The sequence below is a fragment of the Carassius auratus genome, unplaced genomic scaffold, assembly GCF_003368295.1.
Source record: "Carassius auratus strain Wakin unplaced genomic scaffold, ASM336829v1 scaf_tig00023246, whole genome shotgun sequence".
In the NCBI taxonomy this organism is placed as follows: domain Eukaryota; kingdom Metazoa; phylum Chordata; class Actinopteri; order Cypriniformes; family Cyprinidae; genus Carassius; species Carassius auratus.
This window is the reverse complement of record NW_020525253.1, coordinates 1-23,733: the sequence shown is the minus strand read 5'-3', so window position 1 is coordinate 23,733 and position 23,733 is coordinate 1. Positions and strand designations below refer to the sequence as shown.

The 23,733-nt window shown below is 37.1% G+C and overlaps 1 protein-coding gene across 1 annotated transcript; it reads right to left on the bottom strand.

Annotated features, from left to right (window-relative positions):
- Positions 1-477: 477 nt before the first annotated feature.
- Positions 478-23,471, bottom strand: LOC113077820 (GDP-mannose 4,6 dehydratase-like). Its single transcript, XM_026250082.1, has 3 exons — positions 23,317-23,471; positions 839-957; positions 478-632 (listed from the first exon to the last, which is right to left on the bottom strand). The coding sequence occupies exons 1-3, from the start codon at positions 23,350-23,352 to the stop codon at positions 500-502; spliced, it is 288 nt and encodes a 95-aa protein (XP_026105867.1). The 5' UTR covers positions 23,353-23,471; the 3' UTR covers positions 478-499.
- Positions 23,472-23,733: the final 262 nt, after the last annotated feature.

The window sequence follows — 23,733 nt, the reverse complement described above, 5'->3', positions numbered from 1 at the left end:
ATTGTTGCTGTCTAAAGGTTTGGGGTCAGTACGATGTTGTCTTAAACTCACCAAGTTTGCAATTATTAAAACAAAAACATTCCAAACAGTAATATTGTGAAATCTTATTACAATTTAAAATAACTTCTCTATTTGAATACATTTTGATATGTAATCTATTCTAGTCTTCAGTGACACACAATCCTTTAGAAATCATTGCTGATTTGGTGCTCAAGTAACATTTCTTATTATTATCAATGTTGTTTTGCTGCTTAATATATTCGGGGAAATTACAGTATGATGCACTTTTTCACTATTTTATGCATCCTTGCTGAATAAAAGCATTATTTTAACTGACCCCAAACTTTTTAATGGCAGTGTATAAACAATGTAGCATAACTGGCCAACACAGATTCCCCCCACATTTCTAGGAGATGTCAACACTTACTATATGTATGATATTTTATAATCTTTGACCTTCTAAGGGCACCTTGAATGTTCTGATCTCCTGCTATTTGTTTCAGGAAGCTACAAACACAGTCTTGTAGTGGCTTACCACTTCAGTTGGCCGGTAGTACTTCGGATCCACCTTCACGTGAATCACTCCCGTCTCCTGACATCGGCCCACCTCCTCCTCATTCTTCCCCTCCCACCTAAATGCGAGAACAAGAGCTTTGAACACATTCCTTCATCTGTCAGCATACGTGTTACATATTTACAATATTTATGGTGTGTTTGCGTCTTGTTTTGCGGTCTTGTACAGCCAGTTGGCGAAACAACTCCAGATGTGCCAGATTAACCAGATGGGCTTGATCTGAGTTAGATGTGTGTGTGTGTGTGTGTGTGCACGTGCTCTTACACAATGGTTTTTCCCACATGTTTGAAGGCCTTCTCCACGAACTCCCGGACGCTGTGCACCTCCCCCGTCGATATGACAAAATCGATAGGCTCCTCCTGCTGCAACATCAGCCACATCGCCTAAAACAAACAGAAACAACAAAATCACTCTCATTATTATAAAGCACAACCCATTTCAGTTGAGGCACATGATGTCATTAAGAGATTGATGACACCATATCAAGATGCAAACGATATGAAGGCCTCATATAGGACTATTTTCACAGGTTCACATTTGAGATCAAGTAGCAAATACTCCCCCACATTCACACACACACGACACAGATTCAACGCAGACACATCTGCGCCGAGTAGGATGTGCTTTTATGTGGTTACAAACTTACACACACACCCCAACACACAAACACTCATGGCCGTCCCCGTCCCGACGTCAGCACTAGGCCTCATGGGAAGCCAATTCTGGGAATAAAGCACAGAGTTCCCAAGTCCATACAACCACTACACAACGAGACAAACGCACAGACTCTATCTAAATAGTGATTTAGATGAAAGAGAGAGTGCTTTTGGAGAAATAAATGGTGAGATACTTAAAACAAGAATGCTTGCCAAGAGGTCAATGGGTGATACTCTTTTGTCTTTTTCTCTCTGGCTTTAGCTCACTCCCTCTCTCTCTCTCTTTCACACACACATTTTCTGACTCCAGGGTTTTAGCGTTGAGCCAGTTGGCCGGAGAATCGCCCCATTACGTTGACAGGACTGTGCTCTTTTCTTCCCTTCAGCTTGATGGAGGGATAAAGACCCCATCAGCACGTTTTATATGCTGCAGTGGGAGCGCCGCACTTGGCCGCCGCAACTCATTCATATTTCACTCCTGCTGCACTCACTTAAAAAAAAACCTCTCAAACGAGATAACAGACAGACCGGCAGACCATAAAACGTAACACTGAAGGAACTCACACAGCATTGGATTTGATCACAGCACAAAGTCTAAGCAATCAGACTGTATTTTAAACATCTGTAGGTTAAATAAAAATGACTGTTCTACATCACAAACCACTAAACACCCACTGCGAAGGATAAAGACTGTGGTCTAGTCTGATATGTAAAAATTCCCTCAACACACACTAGCAGGTATCAAATTTTTTTAGGTATAAATGAGAACATTTATCCACCATAAATATATATATTTTTTCCCGACCAATAAACTGATTTTTTGCATTATTTTATTAAGAGCAAAACATGAACACCCCTCACAGAGCTGAATCACTGCAGACAAGTCGGTCCAAAAATGTCTAACGTAGAAATGTTGTGGTTTTAGTAAATACTTTTTCTTCAGTGTTTACATTTTTTAAATTAAGAATAAATATTTTGTCCCAATGACAACTGATTTATTAAACATACTAGTGACAAACCGCTCAAGTCACTGTGTCATTCCCAGCTTTCATCGTCTGTCACAAAAACATGAAGACAACACATTGCGATGTTGTTCCTCATGTTTCTGTAGAGGGTTATTCCGCATGTGTGTCGTCACAGAGTTCTGGAGAAGATGAATGTCTGACAGTACATTTCCCCCTGAGGTAAACGTTGTTAGTCATGACAGATGTTATCTTTAGAAGACGCGAGTCAATGACATCAAGCTTGGGTCAGACTTCTTACAGTTTGACATTAACTATTTAATATTGCAATTCCTGATAAAATGACCAGCTAACTGGCAAGTCATTTTATTTATAAAAAGAGTTTACTAGCAGTTGGTGCTATGTGAGTGCTAATTCTGGAGTACACACACACACACACACACAAAATATGTTATAATGACCATGATGAAACCATGAGGCTAGTAAGAGAAATGTCACAATCTAGAAAGGTCAAAGGTCAAGACAAAGCTTTCTATCTTCACCAATACAGCTTCTTAGTGATGAAACCAACATGTAATAGAGGTGACTGTGTCTGTGTGCCAGAGAGAAAGACTGAAGAGAAAACAAGAGGGACAGACATAGCATGAAACAGAGGAAATGGTCTGCAACATTCTCTGATCTTATTTTAGTCTCGGCAAACAGCATTCTTGGATTTTTTCTCTCTCTTTCTCACCATCATACGCATTAATGTCAAAGTGTAGCACTGTAAAAGATTAATTCTGGAAGCCTTCTCCATTGTGTTTGGTTTGCTTTACCGGCCATTATTATTCAGCAACTTTCTGGATTTGTCATCAAGAACTTGAGGTGGTTTAGAGCCAGTGTAACAGGAAATATATTCTGAAATGAAACCCGGCTCGTACTGTATCTGTCTTAACATCCCTTGCTTTCCATCCTTTTCTCTCCATTCCTCCCTCACGCGTCTCTCCAAGGATCATTAGCGCTGTGAGAGACAGCTGAGAGGCCTGCAGCTCAACTCCCTTCTCCTTCCGTCCTGTTCACACACACTCTCTCCTGGCGTTATGAGAGGGGTCTGGATGCTGAGGCTCTCTGGATATTTAGGCAACAACTGTACAAGCTTTGTGTATAATAAAAAAAAAAATCAATACACAGTCCGGTACCTCATTATATGTACTATTGTCCCGCAATATCATACTCCTAAAAATTTTTTTTTTATTCCCAAACTTCATCTTTTTGTGTGTTTGACAGAAGAAACAAAGGTCATACAGGCTTCTTCAGTCCAGCGCCAGGACTTCGGTCACTTCCCTACAACACTGACCTAACAATAATTATCCTCTGATTCAGGACCTGTGCATGGATTGGTAAACACACGCATACATCTGTTTAACTGATCACTTTAAAGCTCAGCGAATGGGTCACAGAGGTGGAGCAGCTCAAGGGAAGTTTCCTTCTCTAGTGGATCAAGGCATTCCAAAAATGACATGTACGTTAGTTTGTTTTGAATCTGTGTCAGTGTTCCTCCTGCCATCCGTCCATGCAAGCAAACATAAACTTGGATGAGAGAGAGGTGAGTTTAAAAGAAGGTGAAAGAGAAAACAAAGGATTAACTGTGATGACATCCTCTTCTCTGCTTCAATGGCTCTTTTGTTTTTATTCGTCTGGGCGGGTGTGACTATATTTCCCTGCAGGCGCTTTTGAATGAAATATCCTGAAATATTCAAATCATTTCAAATGATGTCATATATCTTGTGCAATCACTAGTCATATGACTGTATGCATCCAATCACAATTCTCAGACAAATTTACAGTTTTTCCAAGTTTAGAAAAAAAAAAGGAAAAAGTCATTGAAATTATGATCTAGCAGTAATTGAAGTATGGGAATTATGTAGTAAAAAAACAATTATTTGAAATATAGATCAACTAATTTTAAGATCACAAGAAGTCAAATTTAGTCCAAAGATGCATGTCTTTTAAAACTTTGGACTGGTAGTGTATAAAATGTATATATATTACTATATATTTATAATATAGGAATAATTGTGTAAGTAAAAAAAAGGTAAACCCAAAGACCGAAGTAAAGAAGCTTTACAAAAAAAAAGTTACAAATTCTAAATAAAAAGTACAATATAAAAAGTTAAAAAGTGAATCAAAAAGTTAAGTATTTTTAAAACTTTTATATTATTATTTACAAGAAAAAAGTATAACGTATCTTTCTTTAAAAAAAAAATTATAATAAATTCCTCTGATTTTTTATGTAACGTTTTGGCTATTTACATTTTTTTTCAAGTTTGTTACTCTGCAATAAACAAACCTGCAGTTCTCTCTATAACACTAAATCTAGTTCAACCAAACACACATTTACGACTGCAACACAAAAAAGAGCAAAAAGTACCCACACACTCTAACTTTATGCCATGTAAAGAATTCCTTGCAGAAGAACTGTTTGAGTCTTTCAGGTAGATCCTGCCCTGTATTAATATAACTATTCATAACTGTCCACCGGGAAGGTCACACATATACACAGCTTGGAACAGACTCTGTAGCTCCAGGAGTCATTGGTTTAGAAGGGTGCCTGTTTTTTAAAGCCTATTTTTATTTTTGGAGCTGCTGAAAGTTTAAATACTCCACTCTATCCACCACAACACACACACACAGACACAGTCTTTTTTGTACAGAGCACAGAAGTACTCTGTTTAAGGCAGGTGGTTTGAATTATGCTGAGACAGGCTGTCATATGGTGACACTTGCTCACATACACATACACTGAACGAGAAAGAGAGTGAGAGTGTGAAAGAGCAGACAAAGAGAGAGAGAGTTAGCACGACCACTAAATGAGTGTGAGAGACCATGAGTGTGTTTTTGACTGTGGATCACCTGGTTACATCATTAATGTTATTTTAAGTTGACTTTTCCACACAGCTCACGTTACTTGTGCAGGGCAACACAAAAATTACAACACTGTTTCACAGAGTTCACCATTACACACGTCATAAAACATGGAATAATTCCAGTCAGATCATCTGAGCTGACGCATATGATGGATCTGTTTGATTAGAACATCTACTAAAGTGACATTGCTCCAAAAAAAGTTATTTGTCCACCCCCCTTCCATCCAAATATTCATGAATTAAAAAAATAAATGAATACAATTAATGGATAAAGCAGCGTTTCCATCACAAAAGTTGGATAAAAATATACATGGATGACTAACAAGACCCGAGAAATGTGTTCCTTTAAATCTAACTTAATACTTAATAATACTTATATAATATATATATATATATATATATATATATATATATATATATATATATATATATATATATATATATAATATATATATATATATATATATATATTATTTTTTTTTTTCATTACAGTATTTTTATTAAACATTATTTTATACATTATTTTATATTTGACATCCCTTCAAATATCTTCTTTTAAATTAATAATTAATATTTTATTACCAAAAATGTCATTGTTAAAAATTACTAATTTTAGATTATTATAATTTTTTTATAATTGTTAACATTGTTTTATATCGAACATTACCAATTTTATTTTATATTTGACAGCTTTTCAAATAACTTTACTTTTTAATTAATATACATATTATTGTATGATTTTTTTTTGTTTGTTTTTTAGCAATTTACAATTTTATACATTATTTAAAAAAACAAAAACATTTTAAGTATATCCCAAGAGGCACGCTGGGAATCACTGTCCAATAGTAGATTTGAGTGGTACATTTTTCACTATGATTGAGGCTGAAGAGCCAAACTGTAGATTGTTATATCGATCATGAAAATGACTGACCAGTAGAGACAGGAAGAAACTATAATTTAATCTGATGAAAGATAAAAAACGGTTACAGATGCAGTTTATTGACTAGAACTCATATGCATCCAGACAGTGAAATGTGTGTGTGTGTGTGTGTGTGTGTGTGTAAGAGAGAGAGAGAGAAAGAGAGAGCAGTCAAGATGGTTATCAGGGCCGTTTAGCCCCTCGTTGAGAGCAGATTGGTTACAAATTGGAAAATGAGGAACAGGTGTGTGAGCAGGGACACACACTCCCATACACATCCATTAGCAGTGCACACAACTTCTATATCCACAGAAATTCTTCAAATGGGAAAACAGAAGAGTTCAACACTGCCTTCTATAAATGTTCGCAATAAACACAGATGCGTCGTCACACACACACACACACACGTCCTCTCTCTGTTCTTCTGCTGTCTGTTTCACAGGTGGTTTCATTTTGTGTGGTCATATAAAAGTGAAAGGTCAAGCTGTAACACTGTCGGGAATCTTCTCACACATTAAGAAGCTTTTAAATGTATTTGTATGTGTGTGCAAGACAGATAGAATGAACATTTATGAGGCCAAGACTTCTGCCCAATGCATACTTTGTGTGAGAGAATGTGTGTGAGACAGTGTGATGACAGTAGTATTTGTGGAGGCATGCCGTATTGGCGAATCTTACTGCTGATGCTTTCCCCAGGTGAGTTTTTAAAGCCTGGAGTACAATGAACAAAGAGAGGTGTGTGAATGTGTATCGGTTCTTTTCTTCAAACCGTCACAAAGATAGACAGAAGGATCAGGCTTCACTCGGGCTGAGATGCAGAAAAATCAGTCCTATAGCATAAAGGTCTCTGCAAAAGTGCATTTAATAAAGCAGCAAAGCAAAAGATTTGATTTGAAATCTGCTATGAATCAGGAAAATCTCTCAAAACAGTGAAGGTTAGGACAAAAATCAAGCCAGAATTACGGATATGTCAGTATGGTCAACTAGTTGTCCACTAACCAACAAGTCAATTAATGAGAAAGATTTCTTTAAACATTTCTTGAAGTCTATTTTATATATATAAAATATTTGTAACCACTGTTATGATACAACATGTGGCCTGTGCTGGTAAAACGAGTCAGAATGCGCACAGGCTACAGAAAAAAAAAAAATTGTTCTGTTTAGTCTCACTTAGTGACGACTCAGCACAAGTTTGGTGTAGTTGTAAAGCACAGCATTCCAGCTTTGTGAATATTCATAGCAAATTCTTGATGGCATGAGTCTGTACCAGTGAAATGTGAGGTTCAAACCCTTGCTGATGTAAACCAAACGATCGTGCTGAACACACAAAAACTCTCTTTCAGACAGCACACGATCCCAGAATTACAGTATTTCAGAATATCTGACTTAGTGAGTATTCACACAAACATAATTTGTTAAGTGAACATTCGGTTAACTATTGGGGAAAAAAATCTGATGTGTAACATTATATTAGATCTGTGCATTACAGTAGGTCTTAAAATTCAGGTTGTCGGCCTCATTAATGGTAATCTAACCAAAAAATTTAACTTAATTCAACTAATTGAAAAAGGATAAACCAAATTATTTAAGCAGAATAATGCATTACAATGGCGGGTGCAATTATTTACAAGCACAGAATTACCAACGCATCATGAATATCTTCATAATGCATGCTTTATAGAAAGAGTTACCAGCTGCTGATATTCTATAATCATTCAGTTGATTGATAGGTTTGTTTTAATATCGCTTCCATAGCTTACATAGACATAGCTTTCATTGACGAAAAAAATTAACAAAAACACATTAAAGAAATGTTTGTAATGCATCATCTATCTGCACATTTTCCTTACATTTTTGTAGTTTTTGTCTTACATGTTAAAATTCCTCCTCTAGTGCTATCAGTGACACTAGATCCAATCCGAACCATCTGATGATATTATGCTGATTATGTAGGAGTTTGTGTAACGAATCGGTGAATTTGCAAGCTGGCACGTGTCTATATCAGGTTAAATGAATGCACTGCGGTGATCGTGCGGACATTAAACTCTATAATCCTTTTAAAAGGCACAATTCAACGGTTTATCTAAACATTCACGTACAGACAGTGTTATCATCTCACTTTACCAACAATCAGGCTTAAACAAACATCGGCAGACATCCACAAGTCCGAATCTCTAATCTACAGATTAGCAATGATATTCACAACACAAAGGAAGCCCTCTAAAGGAAATAAAAAGTGTTGGTTTCAGGTTTTAATTCAGGTAGAGAAGAAGCCAGTTCCTGCCCAATGTTTGAAACCCACTCATGAAAGAGGCCAAAACACAATCACCAACCAATAAACTGTCAAATTCTTTGTCTGAAGAATAAGGAAGAGAGGACAAAAGCCTCGTCGGTGTTTTGCACTTGGCCCGAGGTGCTGGCAGCGGTGGAGGAATGTACAGAATGTGCTGTTTTGATAACTGTTAAAGATCAGCACTGCCTGAACCTCGGATACCTGTTTGTTTAATTCAGCTTTAATATCTGCAGCGGTTCTATACTAGATCTGATTTCATTTGAGGAGGATGGGTGGGGTTAGACACCCGATCTGGGATGGTTTAACCTCTTGTCAGTCTATTTCAAATATACAGCTTAAAACCTAATTAAAACCTTATTAGCCTGGGAAAAAAACAGCGCAACTACAATAAGGTGTGCGCGCACAAGTATGGCTGTTCCTCTGGACTCCTGCAGACTCCAATGAAATCGGAGAACTAAAAAGAAACCAAACAAACTGTAAGAAAGCGCTCTTCTCTGGTGGTGTTTTTATAAAATATGCCGACAACTCCCAGGGTCCCTCAGACCACCCCTGAGATCGTAATGTGTGTATTAAAAAGTGTTTAAGAGTGAAAATGAGTCATCGGGGAAATGGGTGGTGTGTTTATGTGAACGTAACGGCTTAGTGCATGTGTGTTTGTGCGCCACAAGGAACATATTTCACTCGAATTCATTAATTTTGTCAGATTTAGCGTTTTTAAAAAGTATTTTCAGAAATGATGACAGGCATTAATGAAACATTTGTGTGCGTTTGATGGCATCTAACCATTTAAACAAAATGGACAAAAACAAAAAGGAGGGCTAATATTCATTTTGTCATTCAGACCCCATAATTAAAAAATATCATGCGCTTCAAAATAAAATAAGGCATGAAAAGATGGAAAATATGGATCCTTTATTGTATGTGAAAAAGTATACTTCTCAAATGGAAAATAAATAAAATAATAATAATAATAATAAAATTGTGATGGTGATGATAATAATACTATTAACTAACTGTGTTGATATTGGATACGGAGATTTTGTGGATGATTGTGAATGTATTTGAACTATGAAGTTGTGTGTCAGGAATGCTGGGTAAAATGTAACTTTCCACTTTTAGATCACTGTTGATCATGGAAAGTTGGGATTCAGTTATTCTATATTCCCTATGTGTGCATATGTGGATGTGTATCTCAGAAGCTCGTGTATGAAATAATTCAATATGCATTTTGTTTTTTTATGTTCGCAATGTAAAAGAACAGATTGTATCTTTCATTGAAAACATTTCTAAAGTCAACAGGTAATACCACAAGACACATTTTTATTTAAAAAGGCTGCCAAAAAAAAGACCAGACCACATGAAACTTTCAGCTTTGGTCTGAAACTCTGATTTAAGAATGATCTGAAAATAGTTGTTAATGCCAAATAAGCATTCAAATTCCTCAAGAGAGGAAGTTTGGTCATAGCGCTGAAAGTCTGTTGCCAAAATATTCTGATATTACGGAGCCATTTAAACGGCATTCCTGCCTAGAAAAACCTTCATCCCAACAATATGGACACAGAAAGGAAATACCATATCTACCAACATCTAAACACACACACACACACACACATCCACCCACCCATCCACCCTCCCACCACTCTCTACTCACCTTGTGAGAACACATTCAAAGAAACATCCAACCTCACGAACGTACAGGTATATACATGTGTTCACAAAAACACTTCAGACTTCAGATAGAAATATATGAAGTTATAATGAAATACATTTTTTCATATTGAATTTGAAGGCCCTGAAATCAGAATCATATGTTGCAATTTCAGCGAGACAGACTGTGGATATGTTCAACCTGTAGGGAAGTGTGTGTGAGTGAGTAGTCAGACTGTGTGTGTGTCGAGGGAAGGGGAGAAATACCAGACTGTATGCATCGTAGAAGCTATAGATCACGAGCGTGATGGTGTGTGTGATTCTTCAACACCTGTACTGAATAAATTTAGAGCTACGGCAGCAGTACAACACATTTCTAATAACAGAGTTAGAATCAGCTACTGTAAAGATTATAACAAAACCCAGCTGTGCATGTGTGTGTGTGTGTGTGTGTGTGTGTGTGTGGAGTGTTCAGGCTTCCTGCACACCCCACATGCTTTGTGTGATCAGATTTTGATTGTGTTTGGCTATGTAGCCTGAAATAAATTACTTTTTGATTAAACACTGAACAAAAAAAAAGGTCCATAGGACATAATGAACAGAGCCGTTGCGGAGAAACTTATAATGATAATGATAACAAACATGAAGCTCAGAAGCAATACATCTACAAAACATGGATTTTTGGCATTAAAAAAGCCCAGATTGTATATTTGCATTATTGACAATTAAGTAATTAATTAATTGTGATTGATAAAACTACATTTACAAAGTAGATATTCTACACGGCAAGTAAAAATAATGTCAATGCAAATGTATCCAGGTCTAAAATATATATCATGTTGAAAATGTAGAAATCATTTAAAGATGATTTCAAATAATTTTCCTCCAAAATGGTAGCTGTGGGGTAAAAATGTATCTTCATATTTATCCCCTGACAAGACACTGCTTACCCCTGACAAGGGTCAGTCTATGAATTTCTATGGCTCTATGTTATAAGCTTTTTTCTCATTTCAGTTGAGAGCAGACATCCTGAACTATAATTAGGTATGCAAGTTTTACCTCTTCCTCCTCCTTGCCAAGAGAACAACTTAAGTGAAATGTGGCACAGCTTTCTCTACTTCCCCCTACAGCCCATACACACACACACACACACACATAGATATCTAGATAACACATTCACACAAACACTCACACTCTTGTTCTAAATGACCTCTCCTCCTCCTAAAAGCCAGCACTTCCTGTACAGACAGGAAGCACTCACTCAGTCAAGCAGCCAGTCTCTACAGATTTCCTAAGATTTAAACAGAGGAACCATTCAAGCCATTTACACAAATGTTAGCATGTCATAGCTGATAATGTCCCGATTATGTATGTGTGTGAGTGCATCCATTTCACATGAACCTATTTTTTTGGCTATTCAAATATAATCTGATATGACGTTAAATCAATATGGTAAAGATTATGTGAGAAACATTCAGAGTGTGGTTGACTATAAAGCTACAAACCTTAAAGTGCTGAATTGCATAATAAGTTAGGTTATTCTTTAGTTCAGATTCTTTAATCTGCTCTGTGGATGAATTTACAAGCAATCAATGATCCTGCCACCTACTAAAGTGCATACCCATGCCCCCACACCCACTGTTCAGGTTTAATGGGCAGAGCAGTGTTTGACCTTTAACCCCTAAACCCTAAAGCAGCAACTTTGACCATTAAACAGTCCCTCCAAGCCTATTATCCAGTCAAACGCATCAGCACGCACATCTGGATACTGCATGAGTGTGTAACGTAAGTGCAGAGATGATTAATGCGGGGGGTGCATGGCAGACTGCAGTGTCATTAAGATGTTTAAACATGACATGAAAAAGTGCTTTAGTTTCACTGGCCCAACCAGACCCTTCAAACTACTGTGTATTATAACCAGAGCAACTGTTTTTCATTCAGTGTCTGTGTGTGTGTGTGTGCACATGTGGATTGGTGAATAATAATAATAAAAATCAGAATGTATGAAATTAGATAGCTAGACAGATAGAAATTAAATAGCTAGACAGACAAATAAATAGAGAGAAAAACATAGACAGACGGATCGACAACATGAGAGATATAGAAAGACAAACAGATAAATAGACAGACAGACAGAGGGATGGATCAGACAGACAGAGGGATGGATCAGACCAACGGACAGAGAGATAGATAAACAGACAGACAGACAAATAAACATATACATAGATAGGAAGACAGACAAACAAACTAGACAGATAAGCCAAAGGACAGAGAGACAGATAGACCGAGTAAGACAGAGAAATATATATTCAGACAGACAGATGTATAGAAGTTTGAGCATTTATGCATGATTGAACATGGAGGTTCAGGAACCTGCGTGGAGCTCAGAGCTGGTCCTGTTTCTCTGGGTAAAGCCGTATTTGTTGTTTCTATTATTTAAGATGAATGTAAAGGGCAAGAGACAAACAGTGGTGCACCTGTGAAATGTGGCCCCAGGGAAACACACGGCTCTTGAACTATTTCTTGGTCCTAAGGGAGGGCCAAAGCAGAACCAGATGAAGAGGTGACTGGATCGGCCAGGTCAGATGGGGTCGGATAAGGACATATGTGTGTGAAAGTGTGTTTGTGTGTACGCACATAGAGTAAGGCTATCGTGTTCACTTCCCAAGCAACTCCACTAGGACTACTGAACCCGGACGTGCAACAAACTCCTAACAATCTATTCGTGAACACAAAGGTGATGAAAGATGACAGGATAGTGAACGCATCATTTTAAAACATGCCAGTTAAGTGTGTGAGATGCTCCATTAGATACAGCGGGTGAGAAGGTAAGAAAACTCATTAAGTCACTTATCACCTCGTTACATACACAAACGGGCACTCAAAGGCTGGCCATGTTACATTAGCCTGTGATCACCGACAGGATGCTTTTGAATTTGAGGCGGGCACACTGACAGACATATAGCAGAGCAAGATATTACCCACATGTATAAATACATTTGTGCACAAATACATTTACACACACACACAAAAACGCAAATACACACAGCATGCCAAGGCTCCACAAATCTCCCTCTTCCTACATGACATGTCTGTCTGTGTCCGTCACACCATCAGACTTTTGGATAAATAGCTAACGTGGTCACGTATTGCTATGGAAACTCTATTCTTCGCTAAAACCAGCGCCTGTCATCACAAAGATTACCACAGCTGACTGATGACCCAACAGCAGACTGTGTAAATGTGGACGGCACACACACACACACACACACACACACACACACACACTCTCTCAAAGGAGAAAGCTGAGCTCTCCTGTTTTGGTGAGTGTGGGCTGATCGGCAGGAGCTACTACAGATTTATTACATTCTACATTTGTTCGCCAGATTATAGATATTACAAACATGCACTTAGCTCTGGACAACACACACACACACACAAATGTTTTTTATTTTGATAATATAATATAATATATAATATAATATAGAAATTAATAAAGGGATAAATAAATATAATATGACATATATTATATAGGGATGCACAATATTAGTTTTTGCAGATATCCGATGTGCCGATCATTTTCAACTCGTTTTGGCTGATAACCGATGCAGATACCGATACCGATTTATTTCCTTTTGTTTGGGAACATCAGCAAGTGTTTATAATGTCCTGTGCAGAGATTATAAAAAAATTATTTTTAATTTTGGTTAGTTTCTAGCAAGAATTTACTTAATTAATTAAGCAATATCGATGTTCTTGTATAATTGGAGTACATTAAATGCTTTGAAAATAACTATAAATGAACCACTGCATTTATTTTTTCAGACAGATGCAGTGGTAACCTTTACATTTTATTTGAAGATTTAACATTTGTAGACAATCTAAAACAGTGGAGGACTGGAGTCCAGCAGAGTTTAGCTCCAGCCCTGCTCCAACACACAGACCATGTAGTTCTCTAATAAGCCTGAAGGACTTGATCAGTTGGATCAGGTGAGTTTAATTAAGGTTGAATCTAAACTCCAGCCCTCCAGGAACTGAGTTTGACATTCCTGGTCAAAAGCAAAAGAAAAATTTTTTATAACATATGCATCATCAAGGCGGCAATAAAAGGTAATGTTGTGAAATATTTTTACTACTTAAAATTATTCAATATTTAATTTATTGAAGTTGCAGCAAAGCTGAATTATTAATAGCCATTCCAGTCTTCAGTGGCACATAATCCTAATAAGATGATTTGATGCGCAATAATTTTTGTAAAATTATTTTCAATGCTGCTTAATATTTCTGTGTAAATGTCAATTTTTCTGGATACTGTTTAAAAGTTCAAAAGGACAGGATTTGTTTGAAAGAAAAAAAAATTGCAACATTATAAACGTCTTTAGTCTTAAACCCAAAATATTAATTTCTTTAAAAGAAAAGTCTTTTACTGACACCAAACATTTGAGCGGTAGAAGATATCAAGGTCTACAAAGAAAGTAGTATTAATAAATAGTACTTCACATACTAATTTCAAAAAGTAGTATGTAGTATCTGGTGCCTGTTCATGCCTGTTTATATTATATATAGTACATTTATCTTCTATTCTCAACAGACAGACAAGACAGGTCAAAAGCTCAGTACACACACACACACACACGTTTGTTTTTGTGAAAAGTGGGGACATCCCATAGGTGTAATGGTTTTTATACTGTACAAACTGTATATTCTATGGCCCTTCACCAACCCTACACCAAACCCTAACCCTCAGGAAACTTTGTGCATTTTAACTTTCTCAAAAAAAAAAAAAAAACTCATTCTGTATGATTTATAAGCGTTTTGAAAAATGGGGACATGGGTTATGTCCTCATAAGTCACCCTCTCCTTGTAATACCGGTGTCATACCCATGGCATTATACAGAGTTGTGTCCTGATATATCACAAAAACAAGAGCACACACACACACACACACACACACACACACTATATTCCTTCTCCTCTGTTTCCGAAATGATGTGTTACAGTTGTACACTTTTCTCTGCTTACAGATGCCATTTGGCAAACGGTCTCTTTCTCTTGACCACAAACTCTCACACACACAGAATCTCTCTTCTGTTTCACTTGTTCCCCCAGTCTTTTTAAAGCAAAACTCAGCAAGAGTATCTTTAAGTGTATGTGTGTCCATGTGACTTATGCTGCCCTAACAACTGGTGTTTTTACTGGCAAACCCCAACATTACAAAACCAAAGGGCCTTTGTGCACTTACAGTTTTCCATCCAATAATGTACAGCATATATGGTCTTTCCTGCTTATTAATAATTTGTGATAGAAATAAAAAAAAGTGTGCGCACGTATAACTCTAAATAAATAAATCAACAGCTGTGACAGATACTGAAACATCGGTTAGCTTTACAGGACAAAACCGAAGACAAGCAAAAAAGAGAATCAGAAAGAAAGAGAGTCAGAAAGAGAGAGAGAGAGAGAGCAAATATGAATTATTTATGAGTGGAATAACATGACAGATGTCATGGATATTTTCATTTCCAGTAAGTTAATATAACTCACAAACACACACACACAAACACACACACACACACATACATTTACACACTAGAACTTTGCATCACTTCAAACAGTGCGGTCTGGACTTCCTCTCACGCTCTAATGGACAAACAAGGTCTGTCTTGAGTCTCGAGTCTCACACACACAAACACACACTCACACCTGCACTGCTGTGGGACTCAATCTGATTTATTTATACATGTTTCATGTCACTTTTTTGTCATTTTATAGTCTAATTCCCTTGACAGGAACACAGTATGAACATGCTAGTCATGGACAACAAAACCCACAAAGGTCTGACTTTATAAATAGGAAGAAATCAAAATTTATTGTAAAACTCATGTGCAGACTTGAAATGATAGTTCACACTAAAATGAAAATTTTGTCATCATTACTCACCATCATATGATGCCAAACCTCTATGACTTTGGGTTTCTGTTTCTACAAAGAAAGTCAATGGTCTCCAAAACAACATTAGACCCAACTCTCACTTATTGTATAGACACACGCACTAAAAAAACAAACAAACCCACCATAATAGTTGAAAAAAATATATTCTTTTGTGTTCCACAGAAAAAAAGAGGGTCATACAGGTTTGAAACGATGACAGAATTTTCATTTTTGGGTGAAATATCCCTTTAACTATAGTCACAGCAGTGTGTATTATTATTAAAATCAGTCTTTATAGTGAAAACTGTGTATCTTTGTTTAACGGCAAACACAAATCAAACACATACAAACTTAAATGCTGCTTTTTTTTGGTGAGGATTAACGTTGCGGTAACGTCGTGTCACTGTAAAACCCGGCCGTATGGAAAACTGGTGTGCTAACATGGAGGAAAGTGGGAAAATGTGGGCTGTTGCAAACCGTGGTACACAGTCATGAATGGCACAACACACACACACACACACACACACACCCCTCGTTACTTTCTGTGGTGAGTCAACAGAGGGTTAGATTTACTTATTTGGTCTCGATGTTGCAAAAGACAAAAACTCGGACGCTTATTATAGAAGCTGTCAGGGGAAATATGCGACTCCACTGAATGATGGAGTGTGAATAAATATGCATGTGTGTGTGAGTGTCTCCACTGTAATGACAGACTTTGGCTGCTGACTACGCAAGAGAAAAATGAAATGGACAGAAAAAGGAGCGACATAGGAGGTCTGTAACTCAGTGAGAAAAGACAAGGTGAGAGGTGACGGAGGGGTCAGCCAGGTCTGGGATCAAGAGCATGTGGGTGTGACTCCACACTAAGAGAAAACAGACGTTAGCTGAGGGAGCTTGATATTACAGCGGCGTTATGGACGTGGTGAGTCTTCATATCTATTCCAGAGAATGAACAGACCGCAGACCATTAGACTGGATCCGTCCCTAGAGCCATTAATTCAAAAAGAAACGGTGCGTGTGTGCAAAGGAAGAAAGAGACACACAAGTTTTGTTCCAAAACCTAGTGGGCTGTCTTTCTGCCCGCCGCCTACGTAGGCAACATTCTAACTGTAATGGAACCTCAGAAATTACCAATTCGGAACGCTCTACATAGGCAGAAGGATAGTACAAAAATAGCACTCCGCATAGGAGACTAGACTTAGAATTCTGACGTTAGCATGTTGCTAAGCTAATTGTGAAATAGATAAATAACGATAAACAAACATGTAGACTGCATTTTAAATTTCACTTCGATTTTACATATTGTTAGTATATACACACAAGCATTCAAAAGTCTATGGTCATGAGGATTTTATTTATTTATTTTGAAAGATTTAATACTTTTATTCAGAAGACGCATTAAACTGATCAAAAGTGAGAGCAAATACATTTATAATTGTTACAAGATTTTTTTTTTTTTTCAAATAAATGCTGTTCTGTTAAACTTTATATTCAAATGAACCCGAAAAATAACGTATTATGGTTTCCACAAACATTAAACCGTACAAACAGCAGAAGAAACGTTCCCGGAGCGCCAAATCGTCATATTAGAATGATTTTTGAATGATCATGTGACACTGAAGGGTAATGATGCTGAAAATTCAGCTTTGGCATCACAGGAATAAATTACATATTAAAACAAATTAAAAGGTATTTTTGATTAAATAAATAAAGCCTTGGATAATATAAAATATATTTTTTTTTTAAAAAAAATAAAAATACCTTACCGCAATGATTTATTTTTTTAACTGAACTTGTCTTTTGTTTAAAAAAAAAAATGCCATTCTAAATTTAAGAATTGGTAACAGCTTTGAATAACTACACACTAAACATTTTTTTTGTGGCGTCATACTCATGATATAATATCCCCCCTGTTGATTCCTGCCCTTAAATGTGATGCCACCTCAGAATTTGACCAAAATGGAGTATTTTTGGAGGAATCATGTTTAAGAATCTGAACTTTCCAACAGCCTTCGAGTCAGGAACGGGCCTAAGAGGCCTAAAAATGCTGCTTCCATAATCAGCTCAATCGGTTTCGGTATAAAAGCCACAAAGATAAAAACACCCTGGTAGTCTGAATGCATATGAGCAACAGAAGAGCTTCTTAACCCGCTGAGGCGGTATCAGCATGTTTATTTTCTGTCCTGCACTGCCAAAACACAGGCATGATAACAGAACAATGTGATAAAATTCATCGCTTTCATCCACTTTCTAAAATTCTCCTCCACTCAATAATTCTTTTCCTCCTTTCCTTATCTCTCCTCTCCCTCTCTCTCATATCTTCAGCTCGGTGAGAGGCTGAAAGTTGAGGATTCTGGTTACAGAGGGCATGTGAAGAGAGGAGTGAAAAAAAGGGAAAGAACGAAATGAGACCATCTGCTTTCATCCTCAACACAGCGGGGAAGATCTCAGCCATGTCAATCACACAGACAGCCAGCTGCCACACACACACACACACACACGCACAAACACACACATGCATGTCTCACGATGGAATAAACCCATATTCATCATCATCATCATCTCACACACGTCGAGGAGTCTAATAGTCGCTCACAAACACGTATGACCCCGTCTCCCCACAGAGAGCTTTACACAAGTTCAGGAATGCCCTGTGTTAAATGCTCAGCTAAATCAACCTTAAAATCAGCTCTTTCCCCAGATCACCTTACATATTGTGGGTGTGTACGTGTGTGTATCTGTGTGTTAGCAGGTTTTAAAGCTTGTAGTCCAAGTTCTCCCTCATGAAATGAGAGAATGAATGCGCGCGCACACACACACACACACACACACACATACATTAAGGTGGTCTCAGCTTGCAGCTGTGTTTATTTATTCTGCTGGATGCTGGCCACTGAAGTTTAAGGTCTCCACCTCCTACCACCCGCCACCCCCCAAAAAACACAACACAAACACAAAACCAGCCACTTTATACCAAATAGCCCTCAGAGCACCAATTGCTACAATCCCCTACAACACCCGCTGCCTATCACAGAACATACCTAAATAGCAAAGACTATGTGCTTTTGATCTGCTATGGGATTTCGGTTTTGTTACTATTAATATATAGACTACACTAACAGTTAGCATGTTTTACACACAAAATGGCCAGTGCTCATTGAGTAGAGTAGGAGAGTAAGTCCATATATAGCTGCAATAAAATAAGTACATTGTAGATGCTTAAGGATTAAAATAAAATGTTGAAAAATAATAATTTTCCATCTTAATTTTACGTGATGGGGTTGAGTTGTTAAGCTTGACAGTGACTGTAATTTGCCTAAAAATATGAATAAAAAGTATGATCCAACTAACCATATACTGCACCACTATTAAAGAGACCTGAATGACGTCATTTCTGGTAAATTATGTCTCATATGGATGGAGAGTAATTTATTATGGGCGTAGAATGGTTAGTGTGAGGGTTGAGTTGGGACATGACTTCGAAGTGACTTTTTTAATATAAAATATTTAGCAGTTTTGTAAGAAAGGAATACAAATAAATACTTCCCAAAGCTATAGCCACTGCATATTTTGTGAATCGTTTTCAAATAACAAACTAAGTGAAGTGCCTTAGGGACATGACAAAATGTTAGGTATAAGAATTTTTTTTTTAAATGCTATAATTATTTGTATTCATTATAATACCAAAATATTGTTAAAAGCTTTTAAAGTTTTAAGTCTGCAACTGTCTTATTCTCAAAAAGGCTGCATGGTATTACAGTGAAATATTACAATAATAATAATAATAAAAACTTTTGTATTTTAATACATTTTAAGGTTTCATCCTGATGCATACATATTTTTCAGTTTTTTTTTTAATGTATAGACAATTAAAAATAGTTGTTATGTGAAATAGAAATGTAAAAATAATATTATAAATGTCTTTACTGTCACTTTTGTCAATTTAAAGGGTCCCTACATTTGCTAACATGTTTGTGTGTGTGTTGGTCTAGATAAACCCTAAATCGTAGGGACTAAATGTACATATTTTTTGGTCCCCATGAGAAAAACAGCTTATAAATTAAATTATCACTAAATTATACATATATTATTTTGAAATGTTTTCCTCAGGTTAGGGGTAGGGGATAGATTTTTACAGTTTGTACAGTACAAAAAGAATAATTTTTCACCATAAAAGCCCAAAGTGTGTGTGTGTGTTCTAAAATGTGAATATCCTATTGGTTGAAAATTTCCAGCTGGTTTCCTAGTCTCCTCTGAAAACAATCTTTTTGGAAAAATCCTATGCAGTCTTCTCACAAAGCACTACGGCCATGAAATAAGACTCTCTCTGAGTAATGGGCCATTGCAGGTACAGTTGGTCACCGAGCTAATGAGAGATTTGACTGGCCATCGGGTTCTCATAAAGACCAGCATGATTCAGCTTCAAGCTCTCTTTAGTACACAACTGGTTGGCGGTGAGGATGGATGTGTGAGGTGAGAACGAGGACAAAATCATTTTGTTGCTGGAGAAACAAAGCGATCTAAGGTGAAATCATCTAAAAAATAACAAAAACATCAGCAAACTAAGACTCCTTTGAGAGTTTCGCGCTTTCAGCTCAGCCTGTGTGTTTTCACAGGAATCTTTGAACTTCACTTCATTTGCGCCCTGATTTTATGTATGTTTTTTAGTGGAGGCCTGAAAGTCTGAATTCCATAAAACTATAAAGCTTCAAGTTTTCAATCGGCTTATTAAGTCATACAAGCAGCGGACCAATTAAAACTGTGCGCGGGTTCAAGAGTTTACACAAACATCCACTGTTGGTCTTATCTGTACACGTATACTAAAAAGCATACACTCGGGCACACAGACATGCATAGCAAAAGCCCTGATCTGAGATAAAATACCATTTAAAAGGTTTGGGCCGTCAAGGTCTTTTTTGCTCACCATGGCTGCATTTATTTGATCAAAAACACAGTAAAAACAGTAATATTTTGAAATATTACAATGTTAAATAACTGTTCTCCATTTGAAATATATTTCAAAATGTAATTTATTTATGTCATGCCAAAGCTGAATTTTTTTAGCAGCTATTACTTCAGCTTTCAGTGTCACATGATCCTCAAGAAATAATTTTAATATGCTGATTTGGTGCGTAATAACTTTTCTTATTATTATCAATGTTGAAAACAGCTGTGCTGCTTATATTTTTTGTGGAAACAGTGCTACACATTTTTCAGGGAAATAGAAATCTTTTCGAACATATAAATGTCTTTACTGTCAAACCTTTGAAACAGTTGTGTACACACACGTCTGATTTGGAGATAAAATATATACAAGTTAAAACAGTAATAGTTGCTGACATGTTCAAAAGTATGTCTATTGCAACAAACTCATGCTGTCAAACATATCTCTCACTGAAGATTTCAGACAGACTCAAATAGCGTGTGGAAGAATCATGGATTTGAGGCCTTCGAGAGGTGCAGAGCGGAGATCAACATTGTGAACAAAAGATGATTGAAGTACTGTCTGTCTGGAAAAATGTAATCCTAGGAGTCTGACAGAGGATTTTTAAATTTTTGTAGTTTGCCTGGAGGTAAAATACATGGAGTAGAATACATGGACTGTTCCTGTAGTGAACCGCAACGCTCTACTTAATCTCTACACACATGCACGACTCTCACAAATATACACACGCTCACAGCTTTGGTCCGATTTCCCGAAATCTGCCCCAGTGCTGAGCCACATAAACCTGGCTGCATGATTCAGCCGCCTGGAATACCAGCGTTCCCACAGGAAACCTGGAGCAGCTCACACATGCATGCACACACTCATACACACTCACAAACACACACACACACTAACCTAAAGCTCCCACTCTGGCAAAAACTGAAAGGAAAACAGGTCTCTCTAATCCAGGATAAACATGACTGCACGGCTGTGCACTCAGAGGGTAATTACAAGCAAATCGAAAAAGAAAGTGTAATGTCAAAATACACATTACATATGACAGACCAAACTGAATGCATGGTTATAAATAGTTGTTGTAATAGTCGTAAATGAGAACATAGAACTTTATATTCAGGCAAACTGGTGAACAAACTTATTTCCATATTTCATTTAAACAGTAGGCATGGTATTATCATGGCTTAAATTTTGTAAGATATATATCAAAATTCCTTGCCAGCTGTGCACATCATAGTGCTCCGAACTCATATATTTTAAATTCTAAATGTTTTTGAAAGAAGCCTATTTTGCTTATCAAAAAATACAGTAAAAGAGTAATATTATGAAAATTTTTTACAATTTAAAACAAATGTAATCAAATGTAATATACGTTTCAATGTCATTTATTTCTTTGATGGCAGGAGCTGAATATTCAGCAGCCATTGCTAAAGTTTTCAGTGTTACATGATCTTCAGAAATCCTCCAGAATACAGATTATAAAGTTGAACGCTTTCTCTTAAAGTGGTCATTAGATGCAATTTAAATGTTTCCTTTCTCTTTGGAGTGTTACAAGCTCTTGGTGCATGAAGAAGATCTGTAAAGTTGCAAAGACTAAAGTGTCAGATCCAAAGAGATATTCTTTATAAAAAAAGATAAGACTCTGCCACCCCCCCTAAAACGGCTCATTCAAACACGCCCCCACATGTCAACATCACTATGTGAAAATATTTGCGTAATGCCGGCCAAATATACACGCAAAGAAAGAAGGCGTGGTTTCAGTTACTATAGTTAGTGTTGAAGCAGCCATGTCAGGGAGATGCTGTGTGTTTCTAGGCGAAAGCAAAAGCACTTTATTTGGCCTTCCGAAAGTAGATGCATTTAGGAAAGATTACTTACAACAAAGACTATAGAATACTTTACTTACAACAGAACAGCAACGCATTTTAGGAACGACCGTTTCGTGAACCTAGGAGAGGAGGTCATTCTGATTTGCTACGACAATCTGGTGCTTCTGAATCAGCTACTGTTGGTATGTTTTGTTATTAGTTTAAGTATTTGCTATTTTGCGTGTTGTGTGTGAGCGTGTGTATGTGTGAGAGAGAGAAAGAAATAGAGAAAGAGAGAGACGGTCACACAGTGGAGTCATCTGTCTTAACCGTCCTGGTTTGTGTACTGCAAACACATACGAGCTTCATCACTGTGTCTGTCACACTACTCTGTTCCACTTTCGAGCTTGAACTGATGGTAAAACTAAGGACATTATTAACTGTCTTTACATTTCATTTGAAAGATGAAGCGCACGATTATGGAAAGGGGCGTTACATTTCTGACGAGTGGAGTGCTTGTGGTGTTCAGCCAATCACAATGCACTGGGTCAGTTGGCCAGTATATACATATATTATTTAATATATATATTTTTCTTTTATATATATTGTGCATGGAAGAAAACCACTTTAAATATGTTAAGTCCTCAACTGAAGACCGAATGTTTGAGTGTGTTCAAGTACCTCCACATAATCTTTGGCATGGCCCCAGTCTCGCATGGAGTCCAGATTGCCCAGGCTGAAGCACTGCAACTGCCCAAGATGGATCTTCGCCACAGAGCGACTGATCTTCCTAGTTACAAAATTTGAACCTGAAAAAACATGTACACACAGATCAGAAACATTATTATGAAGCATTCATCCTGCCTTGTCAGTCTTTTTCACTCTCGTTTAGTCTTTTTGCATTCTTTATTCTTTCCTTGGCTTGTACCTGTCAATTTCATTAATTTTTGACCACCCCCCCCCCAAAAAAAAAAAAAATCAATACACATGTCAGTGCAAATTTGCATGTTTCGGCCAAAGTGAAGAGAAACTGTGGCCATCAATCTGTCCTTCTCATTCACACAGGCAGAAACACACACTAACAGTCACACACAGGGA

Coding starts and splice junctions, on each gene's coding strand:
- LOC113077820 (XM_026250082.1), bottom strand. CDS start 23,352: ATGCGAGACTGGGGCCATGCCAAAGATTATGTGGAG. Junction 958..23,316: donor ATGCCAAAGATTATGTGGAG/GTACTTGAACAC, acceptor TGTTTGTTTTAG/GCGATGTGGCTGATGTTGCA. Junction 633..838: donor CATGTGGGAAAAACCATTGT/GTAAGAGCACGT, acceptor TCTCGCATTTAG/GTGGGAGGGGAAGAATGAGG.